Source organism: Bos indicus, chromosome 15 (genome assembly GCF_029378745.1).
Source record: "Bos indicus isolate NIAB-ARS_2022 breed Sahiwal x Tharparkar chromosome 15, NIAB-ARS_B.indTharparkar_mat_pri_1.0, whole genome shotgun sequence".
Lineage (NCBI taxonomy): Eukaryota > Metazoa > Chordata > Mammalia > Artiodactyla > Bovidae > Bos > Bos indicus.
The window spans coordinates 65,724,195-65,748,193 of NC_091774.1; the positions used below are offsets into that span (position 1 = coordinate 65,724,195).

General features: G+C 38.5%; 1 protein-coding gene across 3 annotated transcripts in view; it reads left to right on the forward strand.

Annotated features, from left to right (window-relative positions):
• The window catches only part of EHF (ETS homologous factor), an 87,989-nt gene that overhangs the window by 53,670 nt on the left and 10,320 nt on the right, over window positions 1–23,999 (forward strand). The window contains exon 8 of one of the 3 annotated variants that reach the window (XM_070804027.1): window positions 2,478–2,503. The exons of the other annotated variants lie outside the window; for them this stretch is intronic. Within the exon in view, the coding sequence (XP_070660128.1) occupies window positions 2,478–2,488 (11 nt within the window). The 3' untranslated portion in view covers window positions 2,489–2,503. Of the gene's footprint in view, window positions 1–2,477; window positions 2,504–23,999 lie in introns of those variants that run through there. 3 annotated transcript variants of the gene reach the window in all.

Genomic DNA, 23,999 nt, shown 5'->3' on the forward strand with positions numbered 1-23,999 from the left:
CCGGGTTTTTAGTTGAGGCATTCTGGATCTCTCCGCAGCAGCATGCGAACTCTTGGTGCAGCTCTCAGAATCTATTTCCCTGACAAAGAGTCGAACCTGGGTGCCCTGTGTTGGGAAGTCTTGGCCACTGGACCACTAGGGAAGTCTCAGGATGTGCATTTTTTCAGGTTTTGTGATTATATATGCTTTTTTAAAAGGTATATTTTCTTTATTCATTTTAACCCATAAAAATTTATTCTTCCTTTCATGAAAATAAAAGAAGCAAAACCTGATTGGTGATCCAAGAGCTAACAGTTGTTTCCTTTCTTTTCTGTGTCTTTTACTGTTTGAGGCCATTTTCACCAATTGTTCCATTTTCTGTCAACAACCTTCTCAGGTTGGGATCAGAGCTCCATTTTCCGTGGGACAAAACATGCTAAGAAGCATGATTTTCCTTGCTCAAATCAGACATAGGTTAAGGAAGAGAGATGAGAACCTAGTTCTATCTGATTTCAAAGCCCCACACACTTTGCACTGCCCATATTGTCTCCATCCATGTACAGAGGGCATGGTCCTTTGTTCCCCAAATGCATGGCCTCCTTTCCCACATTAAGAGGTGCACATATCAGAGTTCCTTGGAGGAGGTGAGGCTCTGGCCCTTCCATTCATTTTCAACAGAGTGGTTTCACTTTTGTTGACTTCACACTTCAGACTTTCCTATAAAATTTCATTTGAGCAAAGTGTTCCAAAGCAAAATCAAACCAAGTCAAACTGGAACAGACAAACCAGTCTACTGACCTTGAGATCAGGAAACCTCTAAGGTTTCTCCTAGAAAAACCCAGTTCATTTCTCTCCTTAGCCACCAGTCTTCAGTCTCAGAGAGGCTCCTGCAATGCAGAGGAGGGAGCCAGCCGGCAGGGCATTTGTTTCCCTCCTGCTGTGCTGTTTAGGGCTCAGCACAATTTCCCCTGTGAAAGAGGGAACTCTGGCAACATTACACTGAGACTATCCAGTGACTCACAACTTTCACTAGCTGACCTATGAGCTACTATGTCCTAATGGTTAAAAGCACAGGCTTTGGACTCAGATATATCGACTTTAAATCCTGATTTCTACTGATGGTCAGCTTTTTGTCTGTGACCAAGTTCCTTTATCCACTAAGCCTCCATATCCTCAATGGTAGTGTTAGTCACTCAGTCATGTCCGACTCTTTGCAATCCCATAGACTGTAGCCCACAAGGCTCCTCTGTCCATGGAATTTTCCAGGCAAGAATGCTAGAGTGGATTGCCATTCCCTTCTCCAGGGGATCTTCCCAACCCAGGGATCATACCTGAGTCTCCCACATTGCAAGCAGATTCTTTACTGTCTGAGCCACCAGGAAAGCCCAGAGAGTTTGATAATAAGCAATTTATAAAGTCATTGGAAAGATGAAAGGGGACTGTATATAAAGTGCCCAAAGCTACCATTAATTGAACACTTACTATAGACCACTTGCTCTGGCCAGTGTTGTAGACAGTACCTTATTGCGTCTCCACAACAACCTTGTTAAGGGACATGTTTGACCTGTGACTGGCTACACAGGAAGCAGTCAGTAAGTGGGAGCTGTCGTTGTATGGCTGTTGCTGTTACAGTGAGAGGGTCCTGGGTCAGCAGTGCCAGGTGACTGCAGGGAGCACCCACATGTGACGATTCTGGGCTGGACCCTCCCACGTGCCGCCTCTACCTGGTTCACTGGCTGCGGAGGAGGACAGCAGCACAGAGCTCAGGGCTTTTCTCAGTGAGCTCTGCCTGTTGGATTTTCTCCTCTCTCGGCCCTAAGAATTTGTGCTCCCCTCCTCAACTTTGGTTCTGACTAGGCCTCCACCAGTTGGCATTGACTGGCAAGAAGGCAAAAAGAATCTTCAGAAAAATGCATTTGATTTTATTTTTGTAAGTAATTATTTTCCACATTGCATGGCATCTGGGATCGTAGTTCCCCAACCAGGGATCAAACCCAAACCCTTGCATTAGAAACACAGAGTTTCAACCACTAGACCACCAGGGAAATTCCTTGATTTTAAAACAGGCAACTAACTAGACTCGAGTCCCAGTTCTCCCACTTTCCAGGCAGAAAATGGAGGTCTGTCATTCATTCACCATTGATGTGGGAGACCTTTGGCAAATCATAGAATCTCTCCTAGCCTAAATTTCCACAGAATGGATAAGGAATGAAACATTCATTGAGCACTTCCTATATGCCAGAAGATTCATGTAAACTCTCTGAATTATCTCAACACCCTGGAATTACTGCCACCAGCTTACAGATGACAAAACTGACACTCAGGGAAATTAAGAGACTCACCCAAGATCATACCATCATTAGGTGAGAGAAGCAGAACTTGAATGCAGGCTTTCTGAAACCAAGTCATGAGTTTTCTCTGCTATACCAACCAAGAGTTCCAAAGGCTGTCCAAGAACCCCTTCTCTGGGCGCATCAAAGACAATATCTCTTCTTCAGTCTTTTCATAGGGAAACATCTCTCTGCCAGCTACCCAAGACACCTGGGGACAGGTGCGTGCAGCCTTTCAGTGGAATTTCAAGAGCTGTCCTATCTCGACCTGCAGGCCACCTATCACTCTGCCTTTTGCAGGTAATTTGGAATAATATGAGCTTCTGGTTTTTTCCTGAGATTTTTTTTCTTCTCTGAATCTACAAGCTTGGGACAAATGTAGCTTTGGTCTCTGTAAACAAACAGTGACACAGCTATATGACTCACTTACCAGTCATTTCCAGTGGCTTTCCACATCATGGGCATGGCATGGCCCTGACCACCTGTTCTCATCTCCTGGGAAACTGGCTCCAGGACACGTCTGGGAGGACTAGTCTAGTTCACGCATGAGGCAGATGGGCTGTGCCATCCTGGTAGAAGAGGTCTGAAGAGGTGAGGCACAAAGTCTGAGAGTGAGGGGAAATTTATGGCTTTGCTAGGAAGGGAAGAGGTCTTCTTTTTGCTAGAAGAAATTGATCACTGGGCAACCAATTGATTTAACATCTGCCAAGAGCCAGGTGCCTGGAATATAAAAAGGGATGAGTTCACAGGATCTTAGAGGTAAAACCAAGGTTGGAGCACAGTGCCTGACCAGTACAAGTGGTAGAACATTCAATAGTAGGACTGCTTAGGAAAATCTGGAATCCTGCCAGAGGTTTATGGACATGAAGCTCTGCTGGTAAGCCTATGGTCTTTTGGTAAAAGAAAATGAAGGTGTTGCAGTTGAAAGGTCCTTCTTTCCAAATCTCCTTTCCCAAAAATTGGCCTCCTAAAATTCCACCTTGATTTTTTCTTTTTTGTCTTTACCTGAAGTTTTGACCTAGTGATCAAATATGTTAATAGTTAATGTATAAATATCCTGGGGAGGAATAATGCATGAGACCGAAGACAGGCTTTACCAGTTTGTGCTATTTCAATTGATTAGAAGGAAAGAGCTGGACTATTGTTATAAGGCTTGTAAATATCAGGTATTAATAGAATTCAGGGCGAGAATCACAGGAGGCTTTGTTTAATCAGCAATGTCCTCAGGCTAGAATAAGTGGTGAACTGATGCTTCGTAGCCACATTGAGGGTGCATTTGTTTCCTCATTCAATGGTGGTACCCAAGTATGAAAAAAGCACCTAGGAATAAATCATAAAAGTAATCAAATACCTTTTTCCCATTAAAATTAATTTTATAGAGAAGTTAGGAAGCCAGGAAAATACAAAAGGAAAAAAAAGAAAAAATAACCCATTGTTTTACCTTCCAAATGTGTGTTATATATGTTAACACTTATGTGAAAATTTTGATATATTTCTTTGCAGTATTTTTCCTACACATTACTTAAAAAATATATAGTTGAGATTATAGTAATGTTATCTCTTGCTTTTTCATTACATTATACCATGAGTACACACTATATTATTACCAACTTTTGGAGATTCCCTGGTGGCTCAGATGGTAAAGAATCTGCCAGCAATGCAGGAGACCCAAGTTCAATCCCTGGGTCAGGAAGATCCTCTAGAGAAGGCAATACTATTCCAGTATTCTTGCTGAAGAATTCCATGGACAGAAGAGCCTGGCTGGCTATAGTCCATGGCATCACAAAGAATCAGACATGACTGAGCATGCTAACTCTGTGAACACATTCTATATTCTTACAAACTTTTCATTCATCCTAAAATTTCTAATATATTTTAAGTATCAATGGCCTGTATGTACTAGTTCATTTCAGTTCAGTTGCTTGTCGTGTCCTACTCTTTGCAACCCCATGAACTGCAGCACGCCAGGTTTCCCTGTCCATCACCAACTCCCAGAACTTGCTCAAATTCATGTCCATTGAGTTGGTGATGCCATCCAACCATCTCATCCTCTGTTGTCCCCTTCTCCTCCTGCCTTCAATCTTTCCCAGCATCAGGGTCTTTTCAAATGAGTCAGTTCTTTGCATGAGGTGACCAAAGTATTGGAGCTTTAGCTTCAGCATCAGTCCTTCCAATGAATATTCAGGGTTGATTTCCTTTAGGATTGACTGGTTTGATCTCCTTGCTGTCCAAGGGACTCTCAAGAGTCTTCTCCAACATCACAGTTCAAAAGCATCAATTCTTTGGCACTCAGCTTTCCTTATAGTCCAACTCTCACATCCATACATGACCACTGGAAAAACCATAGCCTTGACTAGATGGACCTTTGTTGACAAAGTAATGTCTCTGCTTTTTATGCTATCTAGGTTTGTAACAGCTTTTCTTCCAAGGAGCAAGCAACAGTTTCACGGCTGCAGTCACCATCTGTAGTAATTTTGGAGCCCAAGAAAGTAAAGTCTGTCACGATTTCCATTTTTTCCCCATCTATTTGCCATGAAGTGATGGGACCGGATGCCATGATCTTAGTTTTCTGAATGTTGAGTTTTAAGTCAGCTTTTTCACTCTCCTCTTTCACCATCAAGAGGCTCTTTAGTTCCTCTTTGCTTTCTGCCATAAGGGTGGTGTCTTCTGCATATATGAGGTTATTGATATTTCTCCCGGCAATCTTGATTCCAGCTTGTGTTTCATCCAGCCCAGCATTTCTCATGATGTACTCTGCATGTAAGTTAAATAAGCAGGGTGACAATATACAGCCTTGACGTACTCCTTTCCCAATTTGGAACCAGTCCATTGTTTCATTATGTTCTAGACACCATGCTAAACACTGTGTTTTCTTCTCGTTTAATCTCTACACAGACTTCTCAGTGGATCCTATTACTGTTTTCTTATTACAAATGCTGACACTGAGGCTTAGAGAGGTTAGTTCATGTGTTCACAGACACATAGCTAGAAGTAGAAGGGTTGGGACATACACCCCAGCTTTCCAGACTGCTGTATTGTTTTTTTAAGGACTCCATTATGTCATAGTTAAATTGACGGTGTTTTTCTTACTTAATAATACATAAAATAATGGAGTATTAACACAGTTAACACAGATGAAATTAAGTAGTGCTATGCCAATTACTTATGACCCCTCTACAAATCTCTATGCCCTCATCCAACCAGTTTTGAAAAAATATTTTTCCCTGCATGACCTCCCACTGTCAGCAAAAACCATTCTGAATTCTTAAAGAATTGGTAGAGGTGTGGAATTTGTTAAATAATGCTTGCAATGCAGATGAGACAAATCACCAGAGATTCCAGCCAGAACAACTCACCGGGAGAAACTGAGCTCTGCTTGTGGATCTGTGTTTCCAGCCACAATGCACCTCCTTAGTGCTCATTCTTCCTCTTCTACTTTAATATAATTTTCTTGAGTCTATAATAATCTATCAAATGGGAAACATCATTGGCTTAGCTATTCCCCTATTTGGGGGGCATTTTTGTTATTTCAACCTTTTTACCATTTAAATAAGGTTGTTATTATTGTTTAGTCACTAAGTCATGTCTAACTCTTTTCTAACCCATTGATTGCAGCACGCCAGGCTCCTCTGTCCTTCTCTATCTCCTAGAGTTTGCTCACACTCATGTCCATTGAGTTGACGATGCTATGTAACCATCTCATCCTCTGCTGCCTCCCTCTCCTTTTGCCTTGAATCTTTCCTATCATCAAGGTCTTTCCCAATGATTCAGCTCTTCACAGTATGTGTCCAAAATATTGGAGCTTCAACTTCAGCAACAGCAACAGAATATTCAGGGTTGATTTCCTTTAGGATTGTGAATGAAGTGAGTGAAGTGAAAATCACTCAGTTGTGTCCAGCTCTTTGTGACCCCACAGATTATAGCCCACCAAGCTCCTCTGTCCAAGGAATTCTCCAGGCAAGAATACTTAAGTGGGTAGCCATTCCCTTCTCTAGGGGATCTTCCCACCCAAGAGTTTGAACCTGAGTCTCCTGTACTCCTGGCAGATTCTTTAGTGTCTGAGCTTCCAAGGAAGCCCAGCAAATCTTTAGGATTATTCTTATTTAATTAAAGTAGGAAAAGTATTAAAAGATGATGGGGGAGAAATTCTAGAGATGGGAGAGAAAAGAGTGCAAAGGAAAGGTTCATTTTCTTTGTTGGTACTTTTTTCTTCTACAAAATCATAAAATCTAAAAACTTAGATAAATGTAAGTAATAAACAGTTTATTGATACTGCAAAAGATAGATAGGCTCACATTTCTGTCACTTACTATCCAAAGTGCTGATGAAGATGGCAATACCCTAATGCAGTTCCATCAATTCCCACACATGCATCTGTGATGCATTGCCTCTGGTAATTTGTGCTTAGATTTTTATTGAATAAACTGTTCCATTAATATACTTCTAGAAGAAGACATCTAAGATCTTTTATCCATAAAAAAAAAAAAAAAGATGTTAGTCACTCAGTCAGTAAAGAATCTGCCTGCAGTGCAGGAGACCCAGGTTTGATCCCTGGGTTGGGAAGATCCCCTGGAGAAGGAAATGGCAACCCACTCCAGTGTCCTTGCCTGGAAAATCTCATGGACAGAGGAGCCTGGTGGGCTACAGTCCATGGGGTCGCAAAGAGTTAGACACGACTGAGTGACTAACACTTACTTACTTACTTACACTCTTTGTTATGCTGTAATACATCCTATATGATTGCTTTTATTATGGTCTGCCTGGCTTAAATAGGAGCATCTGTATAATGAGTGTATCTTCTCTGCTGGATAGCACGTGAATTCCTTAATACATATATAATTTCTTTAATGTTTGTAGAATCTTTTTCCATATGAGAGTATGAGCATTTACAGGGCAAGTGTATCTTCAGTTGCAGAGTTAATCACATTCTTCAGTTTATGGGACATAATTATTAGTGGCCTTTCAAGGGTTTCTTTTGTACTTGACTTACTTACTCACTGTCTTTTTTTTTCATACCCACTTCCATGAACAACCATTCTATTCTATCTATGTGTTTTTGTGGTGGTTCACATTCATTTTTTTAAAAAAACACGTGTTCTTCAAATATATACTGTATGTGTACTATTTCAATTTTATGTAAATTATGTTTGATTATATAGTACGGCTTCCCTGGTGTCTCAAACAGTGAAGAATCTGCCCACAATGAGGGACACCTGGGTTCAATCCTTGGGTTGGGAAGATCCCCTGGAGAAGGAGAGGGCAACTCACTTTAGTATCCTTGCCTGGAGAAGTCCATGGACAGAGGCTATAGTCTATGGGATCATAGAGTCAGACACAACTGAGCGACTAACACTATGTATATTATTTCTATTTTATGTCAATTATGTTTGATTATATACCTCATTCAATTTTTTATTTTTTACATTAGGTATGAAAATGAAGTGAAAGTGAAAGTCACTCAGTCGTGTGGGACTCTTTGTGACCCAATGGATTATACAGTCCATAGAATTCTCCAGGCCAGAATACTGGAGTGGGTAGCCTTTCCCTGCTCCAGGGGATATTCCCAATCCAGGGATTGAACCCAAGTCTCCGACATTTCAGGCTGATTCTTTACCAGTGGAGCCCAATAATACTGGAGTGGGTAGCATAGTTATAATAGTGCTTTAAATTCTCTCCATATTCTACAGTTTATTCTATTAACTTTATAGTTTTAGCGCTCACATTTAGGTTTTTCAGTTCAGTTCAGTCACTCAGTCGTGTCTGACTCTTTGTGACCCCATGGACTGCAGCATGCCAGGCCTCACTATCCATCACCAACTCCCAGAGTTCACTCAAACTCATGTCCATTGAGTCGGTGATGCCATCCAGCCGTCTCATCCTCTCTCGTCCCCTTCTCCTGCTTTCAATCTTTCCCAGCATCAGGGTCTTTTCCAATGAGTCAGTTCTTCGAATGAGGTAGCCAAAGTATTGGAGTTTCAGCTTCAGCATCAGTCCTTTCAATGAATGTTCAGGACTGGTCTCCTTTAGGCTGGACTAGTTGGATCTCTTTGCAATCCAAGGGACTCTCAAGAGTCTCCTCCAACACCAAGTTCAAAAGTATCAGTTCTTCGGCACTCAGCTTTCTTTATAGTCCAACTCTCACATCCATACATGACCATTGGAAAAACCATAGCCTTGACTAGACGGACCTTTGTTGGCAAAGTAATGTCTCTGCTTTTTAATATGCCGTTTAGGTTTGTCATAGCTTTTCTTCCAAGGAGCAAGCGTCTTTTAATTTCATGGCTGCAATCACCATTTGCAGTGATTTGGGAGCCCAGAGAAATAAAGTCTGACACTGTTTCCACTGTTTCCCCATCTATTTCCCATGAAGTGATGAGACCAGATGCCATGATCTTCGTTTTCTGAATGTTGAGTTTTAAGCCAACTTTTTCACTCTCCCCTTTCACTTTCATCAAGAGGGTCTTTAGTTCTTCTTCATGTTCTGCCATAAGGTTGGTGTCATCTGCACATCTGAGGTTTTTATCTGTCTAAAATCTACCCTTATTAATGGGGTTAGTAATCTAGCTTCAGAATTTTTTCCTATAATAGTCAATTTTCTAGTTTCTCAATGTTATTTATTAAGCAAGTGTCTCAATAAATCTTTCAGACTATCTATCTATCTGTCTTTATATGACATACTTTCTTCTCTTTCACTGACTGATTTGTCTGTTTCTGTTGAATACCATACAGTTTCTATTATTGGTCTTCTAATGTGTCTTAAAATTAGTAATGTCTTAATTAGTTTTGAGCTAACGTAAGTGTTAAATGATAAAGTTCCTGAAAAACAATCTGACTGGAATTTTTATTGGGACTGCATTACTCTTACAGTCTTCACCTGAAACCCAAGGCATCTTCTTTGGCAGCTGTGACCTCATCACTGTGGGCAATGGGCCGGATGCAGCGCTAGGTGCTGGGGAGGGTTGGTGATTCTCCCACATCTGGCGAAGCCAGTACTTGAAGGCACTCCTCAGGCTCCTGGAAATCTTCACCAACAGGTGACTCATGGTTTCGTGAAAAGCTGCTGATCTCATTAGTTTCAGAAATGATTTCAAGGCTGGGCAGGGCCTCTCAGGTAGAAGCGGTGCTGACTGGGTGTCTCAGAGCAACACCTCTCACCTCTCCTGAGATGGTGAAATAGCCAGAAACTGGTTCTCGTCCAAACCCTGGAAACCACCATGGGTGAGGCCATTCTGCACATGCCACGACCTTTGTGAGGTTACCATCTGCATGGCCCAGAAAAACCCTTTTCCACCAAGCATTCCAGAAAACTGATGGGGAAAAAAAATGTCTCCAATTGTGTTGTCATAGTTACTATTAAGAAATATGTGTAGTATCACACATACACACATATATACATATGTTACATCACACATACACACACGTATATGTATGTGTGTATATATATAGATACACACACACACACACACATACATATGCTCATATACACATCCAAAATATTCAGGTTGGAGAAAAGCCTAGTTATTTAATATTCAGGAAAAAAAAAGAATTTCCTTCTTTGAACAACAATGAAAACAAGAAATTCTAAAACAACAATAAAATAAATTCATATACTCAGAGAGAAGCACTGTCAATTCCTTGATTTTACTTTTCCTTCTAAATTTTTAAGTCACTGAAATATTTCAAATATAAAGAAGCATATAGGCTTTTTCTATTTGAGAAATAAAGAATTACATGGACAGATACAAATGGAATCCCCTGGGTACCTACCCCATATTCTATTAGCTTCTTTCTCTTCTGAAAGATAACCACTCTCCTTAATTCTCATGCTGAATTTAATACTTTTGCTATCTATGTATCCGTCTCTAAGCTGCAAGTAGCGAATTTTGCACAATTTAAAATTTTATATAGATGGCTTTATGCTGTCTGTATCATTCTGTAATTGATATTTTACATATATATATATTTTGAATTTTGAATATATATTTTGAAAATTTTGAATTTTCATGAATATGAGGGATGTGAAACTATATCTCATTTTTGTTATAATTTGCATTCCACAAATGTTAATGAGGTTGAGTACATTTTCATATATTTATTATTATTCAAGTTTTCTTTCCTGTGAATTGTCAGTTCATTTGAACATACTTCATTGCATTGATAATTTTTCTTATTGATTTGTAAGCATTTTAAATAACATGCTGGATAGAAACCATTTGTGGGTTTAACTTTGCAAGTATCTATGTATCTATAATCAGTATATGCTTTTTTTGTTTTTTAAAAAGACAATATTTTTAGAGCAGTTTTAGGTTCACAGCAAAATTGAGAGGGCAGTACAGAGATTTTCCATATATTTCCTGCTCCTACACATGTACAGCTTCCCCTGTTATCAACAATCCCCTCCAGAGTGGTACATTTGTTATACCTGATGAGCCTATATTGATGCATCATAATCACTCAAAGTCTATCATTTACCTTCAGATTCACTCTTGGTGCTGTACATTCTATGGGTTTGGACAAACGTATAATAACATATATTCATGATATTCATTATCATACAGAGCATTTTCACGACCTTAAAAGTCCCTTGCTTGCCTATTCATTCCTCTCCCTCACTTTAATCTTGGCCAACTTTTTTTCAAACATTTTTTTATTGGCGTATAATTGCTTCACAATGTTCTGTTAGTGTCTGCTGTATGATAATGTGGATCAGCTCTACATATGGAAACTCCTGTTGCTCCATAGCCTCGTCAGCGTCTGGTGGTGTCAGTGTTCTGGATGTTGGCCATTCCAACAGATATGTAGTGACATCTCATTGTTTCGGTTTGCGTTCTCCTAATGTCATATTATGTAGAGCATCTTTTCATAGGTTTAGTTGTCATTTGTGTGTCTTCTTTGGTGAGATGCTTGTTAAGATCTTTGATTTACTTTAAAATCAGGTTATTCATGTTGATGTATGGCAAAACCAATACAGTATTGTAAAGTAATTAACCTCCAATTAAAACAAATAAATTTATATTAAAAAAATCAGGTTATTTGTTGTTAAGAGTTCTGTGTATATTTTGGATAACAGTCCTTTATCAGAAATGTCTTTTACGAATGTTTTCTCCCAATGTCTGTCTTGTCTTTATAGTCTCTTGACACTGGTTTTCTTTTTTTTTCAGAGCAGAAGTTTTAAATTTTAATGAAGTCCAACTTATTATTTCTTTCACAAATCAGGTCCTTGATCTTGCATTTAAAAAGTCATTACCACACCCAAGGTTGTCTAGGTTTTCTTCTACATTATCTTCAAGGAATTTTACAGTTTTGTGTTTTACATTTAGTTCTGTGACACATTTTGAGTTAATTTGGGGGAAGGATGTTTATGTCCGTTAAATTTGAATTTCAGATAGCAATGAGTAATTTTTTAGTGTAAGCATGTCATAAATATTGTATGGGACATATACTAAAATTTGTAGATTATTTTTCTGAAGATCAAATTTAATGGGCTAGCCTGCAATTTATCTGGCAATGCCAGTTTGAAAGTAGAGGGAAAAGAAGTCATGGAGTACACAATGGTTCTGAAAGATTCCGGAAGTAATGTATAGTATTACCAAATACATTGCAATGGTCAAAGAAGTCTAATGACCAAGCCTAATGTCAGTAATTCAGAGAAATATTATTATTTTAAAGGTAGGGAAATCTCACAAGAAGCAAAAACTTTGTTGAATAGAATTACAACTTGCCATACAAACACAACTGTGAATTTTTTCTGACAGTCCAAAGTTTATCAATGCCTTATATGTCTGCTTTTTCATACACAAGACTCAGAACTAAGCATGCCTTAAGTTTATCCACTGCATAGTCCTCATCTTGTTTGTGTTGTGTGAAGTTTTATTTTTACCTTCTAAAATAAGAAAAATACAATTTTAAAATAAAAGTTATTAGTTAATTAAATTTATTGACATATTTTATAAGTTTTGTGTTTGTCAATGACCTTCTTTCTATGGGTTTGCTTTTCTTTTTGATGAAACATATCTTTTAATAGTTCTTGAGGTTGGTGAGGTAGTTTCTCTTGGTACTTTTGTGTCTAAAAATGTCTTAATTTAGCTTTCACTCAACTAATTGTTAACTGTTTATAAAATTTTAAATTAATGGTATTTTTCCTTATTAGTGGGAAGAAATTACCCTTTTGTTTCTGGAAATCAATATTGCTGTAGACTGGTTTTTTTCAGTAGCTTTTAATATTCTTAGTTATCATTAATGTTATACAGTTTTACTACATTTTGCCTACAGGGTAGATTTATCTTTATTTATCCTGCTTGACATTCAAATCTCAAATGTGAAGATTCAGTTTCTTCTCCAATCATAGAAAATTCTTAGCTCTTATTCTTTCAAATATTGCTTCTCTACTATTACCTCTTTCTCTCTCCTCTTTGGAGGCTTGACAACCTATCTTTCGTGTCTCTTATCTCCTCTCTTAATTTTTCAGATCTTTGTCTCTTTATGCTATGTTTTCGATGAGCTTCCCAGCACAGTATAGTTAACTGATACTCTCTTTGTGTTAACTTAGAGTTGATTCTATCTTTTGCATTTCTTTCCTTTGTGACTGTATTTATTTTTTATATTCAATATTTCTAACTACAGTTGACCCTGAACAACTCAGGGATTAGGAGCACTGATTTCCTACACAGTGGAAAATCCACATTTAATTCTACAGTCGACTTTCTTTATCCCAAGTTCTGTATCCTTGGATTCAACCATCTGTGGATTATGCAGTACTGTGATACTTATTAGATGAAACTTTTTGCTCCTTTTACCTCCCAGGAACAGACTCAGCTGTTACTATGTGCTTCAGGATCCAAACCAAGTTCATCTTTGACTTTAACCAACACTCATAACTTTACATTTGTTGTTTCTAGTACATCTTATTGTTGAATTTTACAGTGTCTTTCCAATACTTACTTTTATATGGAAAGTCATTGTTCTGGTCTTGAATCAGACAGTTCCATCAAACATATGGAAGTCACTGAGATTCTTTTCTGTTTGTACACATTTATATATTTTCCCCTTTAAGAGATACTCTTTATGGCCTGATATTTTCCTCCAGTCTCTTTGCCAATGTACTTCTATGTAAATGGACACATTTCTATAGCATCGTGGGTTTTTTTTTTTCTGGAATAAATCACATATAGTCATAATATACTGTCTTTTTTATATATTGCTGAATTCAATCTGCTAGAATTTTGTTGAAGATTTTTCATCTATGTTCACAAGAAATACTTATCTGTTGCTTTTGCTCTCTTTTCCTCTTTGAAATAGCTGTTTGAAATTACAGTACTGCTGGCTTCATAAAATGAATTGAGAAGTAGTTTCTCCTCATCTGTTTTCTGAAACATGTTTATGAATTAATGTGTTAGTCACTCAGTCATGTTGACTCTTTGCAACTTCATGGACTGTAGCCCATCAGGTTCCTCTGTCCATGGAATTTCTCAGGCAAGAATACTGGAGTGGGTTTCCATTTCCTTCTCCAGGGGATCTTCCCGATCCAAGGACTGAACCTGGGTATCCCACATCGCAGGCAAATTCTTTACCATCTGAGCCACCAGGGAAGCCCTTCTGAAACATGCTTTTTGGTTGATATACTTTCTTAATTAAATGTTGGAATATAGCAATGAAGTCATCTGGGCCTGGATTTTAAATGTGGGTACATTTTAAATTATAAAGTAATCTTATTTGATAGTTACAGGACTGTAAAGATTTTAAACTTTCTTCTTGAGATGCTTTTGGTAGCTTTAGATTTGTTTAAAATTTATTGTTACAGTTGGTTATTATATGAACTTGTTATATTTTTAATGTCTGTAGGAGTTGCAGTGATATCCATCTTGCATTCTTGATATTGATAATCTATACTTTTTCTCTTTTGCCTTGATCAGTACAGATTTGCCAAATTTATTAATCTTTTCAAAAGACTCAGATTTTGGTTTCATGATGTTCTCTATTGTTTGTCATTTTTCTATTTCGTTGATTTTTGTCTTATTGTTATTATTTCCTTCCTTCTTGCTATTTTGGGTTTAATTTACTCTTATTCTCTAGCTTCTTAATTTGAAAACTTAGACAAATAGCAGGTCTTTCTCCTTTTTATGTAAGCATTTAATAATGTAAATTTCATTTTAGTGAAAGTGAAAGTGTTAGTCACTCAGTCAAGTCTAACTCTTTGGAACCCTATGGACTGTAGCCCACCAGGCTCCTCTGTCCATGGAATTTTCCAGGCAAGAATACTGGAGTGGGTTGCCATTCTCTTCTCCAGGGTTATCTTCCCCACCCAGAGATTAAACCCAGGTATCCTGCACTGCAGGCAGATTCTTTATCTTCTGAGACACCAAAATTTCATTTTAAGCATTACTTTCATTCTATCTTACAGGTCTTAATATATTTTGTTGTCATTTTTACTCAGTTAAACATTTTCCAATTTCCTTTATGATAGCTTATTTGACCCATCAATTATTTAAAATATATTTTAAAATTTCCAAATGCTTTATTTCCAAACTTGGAGTTATCCATATATTTTTATTATGATTTTCAATTTAACTCCATTTTGTTCAAAAACAACCTCTGTATAATTTCAATGCTTTAAAATAAATGAAGCAGATTTCTGACCAGGAATGTGGTCTAGTGAATGTTTCATGAATATTTTTTTAAAAAAGTATATTTTGCTGTTGTTCTATAAATCCCAGTTAGTTCAGGTTAGTTTGATAGCATTATTTAGGTCTTCTAGGAAGTCAGTCCTGAATATTCACTGGAAAGACTGATGCTAAAGCTGAAACTCCAATACTTTGGCCACCTGATATGAAGAACAACTGACTCATTGGAAAAGACCCTGATTCTGGGAAAGATTGAAGGCAGAAAGAGAAGGGGACGGCAGAGGATAAGATGGTTGGATGGCATCACCGACTTGATGGACATGAGTTTGAGCGATCTCTGGGAGTTGGTGATGGACAAGTAAGCCTGACTTGCTACAGTCCATGGAGTGGCAAAGAGACACGACTGAGTGACTGAACTGAACTGAACTCTGATGATTTCCAGCTTTCCTGCTAGGTCAGCTGGTAAAAAATCCACCTGCAATGCAGGAGACCCCAGTTCAATTTCTGGGTTGGGAAAATCCACTGGAGAAGGGATAGGCTACCCATTCCAGTATTCCTGGTCTTCCCTCGTGGCTCAGCTGGTAAAGAATCTGCCTGCAGTTCTGGAGACCTGGGTTCCATCTCTGGGTTGGGAAGATCCCCTGGAGAAGGGAACAGCTACACACTCCAGTATTCTGGCCTGGAGAATTCCATGGACTGTATAGTCCGTGGGGTTGCAAAGACTCGGACACAAATGGGCGGCTTTCATTTTCTGATGATCTAATCAATTTTATAAAATAATTCCTATTTGTGCCTGGTAATATTCCTTTTCATACTGTTCATGGGGTTCTCAAGGCAAGAATATTGAAGTGGTTTGCCATTCCCTTTTCCAGTGGACCACTTTTTATCAGAACTCTCTGCCATGACCCGTCCAACTTCTGTGACCCAAGCCATACACAGCATAGCTCATAGTTTCATTAGGCTAGACAAGGCTGTGGTCCATATGATCGGTTTGGTTAGTTTTCCGTGATTGTGGTTTTCATTCTGTCTGCCCTCTGATAGATAGGGATAAGAGGGTTATGGAAGCTTCCTGATCACTATCATCTTGCATATTGGTTTACTTTAGTGGTCAAAACCAGGTGTATTGTGAACTGCGGTTTTGTTCACTAATGAAGATGGGTGATTTCCATCCAATTCTTTCTCTTCAGTTATTACTGGTTCTTTTAAATTATCTTTTTTTTAATTTGCATAAACAGCACTTTTGTCTTTTATAACTTCAGGTTCCTTTTCTAACTTAGAATGCTGAGACTTTGCAAACAGCTTTTGAGAAACATCAAGAGCCTCTTGTTGCAAGCATGCAACTTAATCGCAACTGTCTTCTAGTACTGCTACAGATGAATCAGAATCAGGTTTTGAGGTGGTGGCGTTCTAGATCTTCTTTTTCTGTTAGAGGACTTCCTTCATTGACTCTTCTTTTTCATAAAGCTGCTCAGAGTTACTGCATTCTTGGCAACTTTGCAGGTATTTCAGCCCTACTATCAGTAACCTGAGGAACTTCAATTAATGGTGGTCTCAGGGGTATTGTCTGTTTGAATGGAGGACTCAGGACCTCTTCAAGAAACTCATTAAAGTTGTCTTCATTGACAAATAACCCTTCCTCCAAACAATCTTTGTTTAAGCACTCATCTCACATGCCAGCAAAGTAATGCTCAAAATTCTCCAAGCCAGGCTTCAACAGTATGTGACTTATGAACTTCCAGATGTTCAAGCTGGATTTAGAAAAAGCAGAGGAACCAGAGATCAAATTGTCAATATCCGTTGGATCATCAAAAACGCAAGAGAGTTCTAGAAAAACTGCTGCTGCTGCTGCTGCTAAGTCACTTCAGTTGTGTCCGACTCTGTGTGACCCCATAGATGGCAGCCCACCAGACTCTCTTGTCCCTGGGATTCTCCAGGCAAAAATACTGGAGTGGGTTGCCATTTCCTTCTCCAATGCATGAAAGTGAAAAGTGAAAGTGAAGTTGCTCAGTCATGTCAGACTCTACTTTTGCTTTATTGACACCAAAGCCTTTGACTGTGTGGATCACAGCAAACTGGAAAATTTTTTAAGAGATGGGAATACCAGCCACCTGACCTGCCTCCTGAGAAATCTGTATGCAGGTCAAGAAGCAACAGTTAGAACTGGACATGGAACAACAGACAGGTTCCAAATCAGGAAAGGAGTACATCAAGGCTGTATATTGTCACCCTGCTTATTTAACTTATATATATAATACAACATGAGAAATGCTGGACTGTATGAAGCACAAGCTGGAATCAAGATTGCTGGGAGAAATATCAATAATCTCAGATATGGAGGTGACACCACACTTACGGCAGAAAACGAAGAACTAAAGAGCCTCTTGATGAAAGTCAAAGAGGAGAGTGAAAAAGTTGGCTTAAAGCTCAACATTCAGAAAACTAAGATCATGGCATCTGGTCCCATCACTTCATGGCAAATAGATGGAGGAAACAACGAAAACGGTGAGAGACTTAATTTTTGAGGCTCCAAAATCACTGCAGATGGTGACTGCAGCCATGAAATTAAAAGACGCTTGCTCCTTGGAAGAGAAGCTATGACCAACCTAGACAGCATACTAAAAAACAGAGACATTACTTTGCCAACAAAAGTCCATGTGGTCAAAACTATGGTTTTTCCAGTAGTCATGTATGGATGTGAGAGTTGGACTGTAAAGAAAGCTGAGCGCCAAAGAATTGATGCTTTTGAACTGTGGTGTTGGAGAAGACTCTTGAGAGTCCCTTGGACTGCAAGGAGATCCAACCAGTCGATCCTAAAGGAAATCAGTCCTGAATATTCATTGGAAGGACTGATGCTGAAGCTGAAACTCCAATACTTTGATCACCTGATGCGAAGAATCAATTCATTGGAAAAGACCCTGATGCTGGGAAAGATTGAAGAGGGGAGGAGAAGGGGACAACAGAGGATGAAATGGTTGGATGGGATCACTTACATGATGGACGTGAGTTTGAGTAGCCTCTGGGAGTTGGTGATGGACAGGGAAGCCTAGTGTGCTGAAGTCCATGGGGTTACAAAGAGTTGGACATGACTGAGCCACTGAACTGACTGAATATTCCTTATTGCAAATTCTGTTTTGTTTGATAAAAATATAGCCATTCCAGATATCTTTTGCTTGGTACTTCATGATGTACCACTTTCTGGCATTTTACTTTTAATTTACCTGTGTCTTTTTATCTAAATTATGTTTCTTTAGACATAGTTTAGTTATGTCTTACCTTCTTATATATTTTGAAAGACTCTGATTTTAAGTCAAGTGATTAGACCAGTTACACTTAGTATCATTATCAATTTGATACATTTAAATCTCTTATCCTGTGATTTGTATTTATGCCCTGTGTCTTTGTTCCTCTTTTTCTCTTTCCCTTATCTTGCCTTATTTTGGGTTAAATGATTTTTTTTTAGGATTCAATTTTATCACTAATACTGTCTTATTGGAGAAGGAAAGGGCAACCCACTCCAGTGTTCTTGCTTGGAGAATCCCAGGGATGGGGGAGCCTGGTGGGCTGCCGTCTATGGGGTCACACAGAGTTGGACACGACTGAAGCGACTTAGCAGCAAATACTGTTTTACTTCTTGGACTTTAGTTTTAGTTTTCATTTCTCTTCATTCTTTAAAGTAGAGCCAACTTTTCTTCTAGTTGCAATGTCCTTCCACTTGATAAACTTCCTGTATCAATTCTTATAGTGTAGATAGATATCATGGCAATAACAGCTTTGGTTTGCATATAGGTGATATTGAAATTCATAAAACTGAATGAGATCATCTGAGGTGTTAATGTAAATATAGAAGATATTTTAAGATACACTGGTCATGGTTTTACCAGTGTCTCCAACCTTGAAGTGTTGGAAACTGCCTTCCTCTTTGTTACCACTGTTAGTACCAAGACCATAGTCACTTTCTATGGTACTGACCCTTAGTTGCAAGTAAGAGGGGTTCCTGATGCAGGCCCTACCCTTTGGAAGACTTTACTCTGGCCCTTGTCTGGCTAGGGCACCTGGTCCATGAAACCAAAGAAAGGCACTCACCTGAAGCCTATATCCTTCCTTCAAGACCATGCTTCTTAGACCTAGTAATTCCCTGTTCAAGAGGTCTTGAACTTGCTTCTGGGATTGCCCAGCCTTCTTCCCTAGTAAGGACTGTTCCTGAGGATAAACTCTGCCCCTGGGAGAGTTAGTCAATGGGCACCACTTTGTGAGAAGTATGGTGCAGCTTGAATGCATGGGCTAGGATATTTACATTTATGTGTATGCAAGACACTCCTGGTGTAGGATGCAGTTAGGGGAGGAGGGTTCCTGGAAAACAGTAGGGACTGCTTTTTCTTGAGCACCATGTTGCAAAGCGCTGGAGAATTCCACACTTGCACCTAGTCTGCTACGTTGTTCTCAGGGTTTATTTGTCAAGGTAGGAGGATGGAACATGTTTCAATTAACTGTGTATGATTATAATTTAAAAATTTAAAGTATTTAAAAATATGGTGTGTTGGTCTTCATTTTAAATTTTGCTTTGATTTTACCTAAGTGTACACCCACCCAAGATACCTTGCCCTCCAACCCAGCATGGTTGGGGCAGATAGCACTTGGAATCTATTCCTTATGGAAGGAGCAGGGAAAAGTTAACCATTTCACACTAACTCTTTGCCTGCAGAGCTGAATAGTTGGTATTATTCAACATGACCAAATCAAGTTACATAGTTCGGGGGTTTTTTTATTTCATGCCAGATCAGTGGGTTCATAGTGCTAAGGAAGCTTGAAAAGGTCTTGGTCTTGGCTACCTGTCCAAAACGCTGTGAACTTGTGGTTTGGCATGGTTGGTTTTTAAAAAAACTCTTCTCTTGGTAAACCAGTTTGAAGTTCTTTTCTGACGTTATTGCGGTTTCTGGTCTGGCACAATCTGGTTATAACCTTGCCACAAAAGTAAACTGTGGCCAAATTGAGATTTTACCAAGCACAAATCCATCAAGCTGAATAAAACATATTGCTTGCCCTCACGTAGTTTGCATACATAGATAACTGAATTATAAGATAAACACCATAATTGGAGATACCAAGTGGGAACAAGGAGCAGTAAAACATTTCCAGACCAAGGGAGGCCTCAGGAACAAAACCTTTGGGAAAGAAGTAGGATCCTGATATGTTGACAGATAGAGGTGGAGGGGGATAAATGAGTGATAAGGACAGATGAGGCAGAGGGAACAAGTTGAGCCCAGATATTACTGTGGAGCTGTTCAGGGAACAAGGATTGGTCCTTTGCTGCTGTTGCAGAGCCAGTGAGAGGTAGCAGTGGAAATATTCACCAGGTGCTTTCTTGTTTCAGAGCCTTCCCATCTGGGATGCTCTTCCCACATGCGCATCACATTTCATTATCTTGTAGGGCTCTTATCTCTCCTTCTAACATTTATCACAATGTAATTAAGTATCATGTAATTACTTGTTAATATTTTCTCCCCTTTGCTACATTTTCCACAAAGACTGAGATCATGAAGATATTCCCACTTTTGGGCATGGAGTCTTGCCTATAATAGGCACTCAAAAAGTACTTGTATAATGAATAAATGTATGAATGAATGAGTTAATAGAGAATCGATGCACTCATTAATAATGCATTAATTGAATAATAAGGCTGGAAGAGTGGGTTGCAGTTAGATCATGGAGGTACCCGAATGACATGCTGATGAGCTTGGACTTCATTTGCTAAATAAAGATATTTATTTCTTTATTCACACTCAAATAAATATCCATTCAAGTGTTTATTTTGTGTCCAGCATTGTGTTAAATACTGAATGTAAAATGATCATTAAAACACTCTGCCAGGATCTTGCAGAACAGTAGGAGGAAGCAGATAAGCAAACCACCATAATAAAAAATGTGGGAGATCTTTATTAGACATATATTCCAAGTATTTGAGAACACAGACAATGGGCTCATTTATTCTGCTTTTGGAGGGGAGGGGGAAAGAGAGAGAGAGTGAATATTACCCAGAAGAGATGACATCTCAGTGAGAAATTTAAGGATAAGTGAGGGTTCTCCATCTGAGAAGGAGATGGGAATATGTTATGGAGATTTCTATTTCCAGAAATATAGAGGACTGGGTAGTATAAAATCCTTCTGACCAAAAAAAAAAAAAGAAAGAAAGAAAGAAAAAGAAAGGAGGGGAAAAATGAGAAATGCTAGATAAAAGGTAAAGTAAAAAATTTAAAGCAATCTAGCAGATTTTTTCAAGAAAAGAATCCCTCAGAGGCTAAATCCAAAGTTGCAATACAGTCCCAGAGAGTTAAGCACTAAATCTGGCGGCTTCTCCAACAACTTATAACCTAAAGTGTTTTGTTTGTTCTTGACAACTATCCTTGTAACACATGAGGAGGAAGTCAGAATAGAGATTGCTGTATAAAATCAGGACCCCAAGAGGGCCTCTCCCTCAAAGAAACAATATCTAGGAAAACAAGATCTACCCAGTAAGCAGGTTGGCAAGGAGCAAGGTATGTTTCAGCTATGACTCTGAGTAAAGAGAAAAACTGCTTCCTCCAAGAGTTTCTATTCATAAGTCATCATATGAACTTGGATTCAAATTCATACTACCTGTGTGTTTACAAAAACACTTCAAACCAAATATCAAAAGTAGTTCCTGAGTTCATTCTCTCAAGTAACTGGCAGGAGAAAATGCTAGTCTTCTGTGGTGGATTGCCATTTAAACCCAAACACAAAGAACAGCCATAGGTAATGTTTTAATATCGTGTAAATAAAACTTCCTATATACATGAGAGAACAAGCCACAATAAATGAGAAACAGATCCATACTTGGCTCATACTGAATAAAAATTAAATATTAAAAACATGATGAATGGTAAAGACAAACTTATTTGCGAAGCAGAAATAGAGTCACAGATAAAGAGAACAAGCTTACAGATACTAAGAGGGGAAGGGGGGTGGGATAAATTAGGAATTGGGACTGACTTACACACACTACTATATATAAAATAGATAACTAATGAAACCTACTCTTTAGCACAGTGAACTCTACTCAGTGCTGTGCAGTGACCTAAAAGGGAAGGAAATCTAAATCAGAGTGGATATATATGTATGTATAACTGATTCACTTGGCTGTACAGCAGAAACTAATACAACATTGTAAAGCAACTATAAAAATTAATTAAAATATTTTAAAACGTGATGAATGAATATGATGAGCAGGCAGATTTGGATAATAATAAAATAGAACTTCTAGAAATTAAGGAAATAGCAATGAGTCAAAATCCTTATAGAATTAAAGACAGATCTAAAGAAATTATCTTAACACATTATTAACTGAGGGATTTTTTTCAGAAATGATTGCCTTTGGTTGGCAATTTACTATGTAGGTGAATATTGAAATGTCTCTGGTCAACAAAGTTTGGGTAACAAAGGACATATTAATACACCTCTGGTCACTAAGTTGTAAACAGCCTGTGGAGATCAAGATGTGGAAAATATGAAAAAAGTATAGAGACACAAAAGGATGAAAGGGGAAACTGGGTTAGTGATACATTGGCAAAAGCTAACATATCTAACAGTAGTTGCTGTACCAGAGAATAGAAAGATTTGTAGAAAGCAATATTAAGAAGATATTGAGAATTAAAATTTTTCCATATTTTAAGAAATAAACCAATTAGATTCAGAGACTTCAATTTCAATAAATTACAAGCAGGATAGATATAAAGAAATTAATAGCTAAAATTGCTGTCAGTTCAGTTCAGTCACTCAGTCGTGTCCAACTCTTTGCGACCCCATGAATCGCAGCACGCCAAGCCTCCCTGTCCATCACCAACTCTCGGAGTTCACCCAAATTCATGTTCATCGAGTCAGTGATGCCATCCAGACATCTCATCCTCTGTCGTCCCCTTCTCCTCCTGCCCCCAATCCCTCCCAGCATCAGAGTCTTTTCCAATGAGTCAACTCTTTGCATGAGGTGGCCAAAGTATTGGAGCTTCAGCTTTAGTATCAGTCCTTCCAAAGAAATCCCAGGGCTGATCTCCTTCAGAATGGACTGGTTGGATCTCCTTGCAGTCCAAGGGACTCTCAAGAGTCTTCTCCAACACCACAGTTCAAAAGCATTAATTCTTTGGCGCTCAGCCTTCTTCACAGTCCAACTCTCACATCCATACATGACCACTGGAAAAACCATAGCCTTGACTAGACAGACCTTTGTTGAGAAAATAATGTCTCTGCTTTTCAATATGGTAGCTAGGTTGCTCATAACTTTCCTTCCAAGGAGTAAGTGTCTTTTAATTTCATGGCTGCAATCACCATCTACAGTGATTTTGGAGCCCCCAAAAATAAAGTCTGACACTGTTTCCACTGTTTCCCCATCTATTTGCCATGAACTGATGGGACCAGATGCCATGATCTTTGTTTTCTGAATGTTGAGCTTTAAGCCAACTTTTTCACTCTCCTCTTTCACTTTCATCAAGAGGCTTTTTAGTTCCTCTTCACTTTCTGCCATAAGGGTGGTGTCATCTGCATATCTTAGATTATTGATATTTCTCCCAGCAATCTTGATTCCAGCTTGTGCTTCTTCCAGTCCAGCATTTCTCATGATGTACTCTGCATATAAGTTAAATAAGCAGGCTGTAGTAAACTTCAAAGAATCCAGGAGTTAGAAAAGACAACAGGGATTTAAAAAAAAATAAGGAAGAAGACCTTAAAAAAAGTTAGAAATAACTTTTTTCAAACTGAGATGCAGCAAAAACTATGATGATGATAAGACAAAGTTGAAATTGTAGACAGAATGGACCAAAATTATAAATACCAAAGAATACAGATCAACAAAATCATTTATGAAGAAATTACAGATCATAACTGCTCTGTGACCATTAATGATAACAAATCAGGAGTTAAAATTTTACCCCCCCCCAAAAAAAAATTTTTTTTGATACAGATGGTTTTACAAGAAATTCTATCAAACATATTCAAGGAACCCATCATTTTAGTTCTTATGTAAATGGTGACCCACTCCAGTACTCTTGCCTGGAAAATCCCA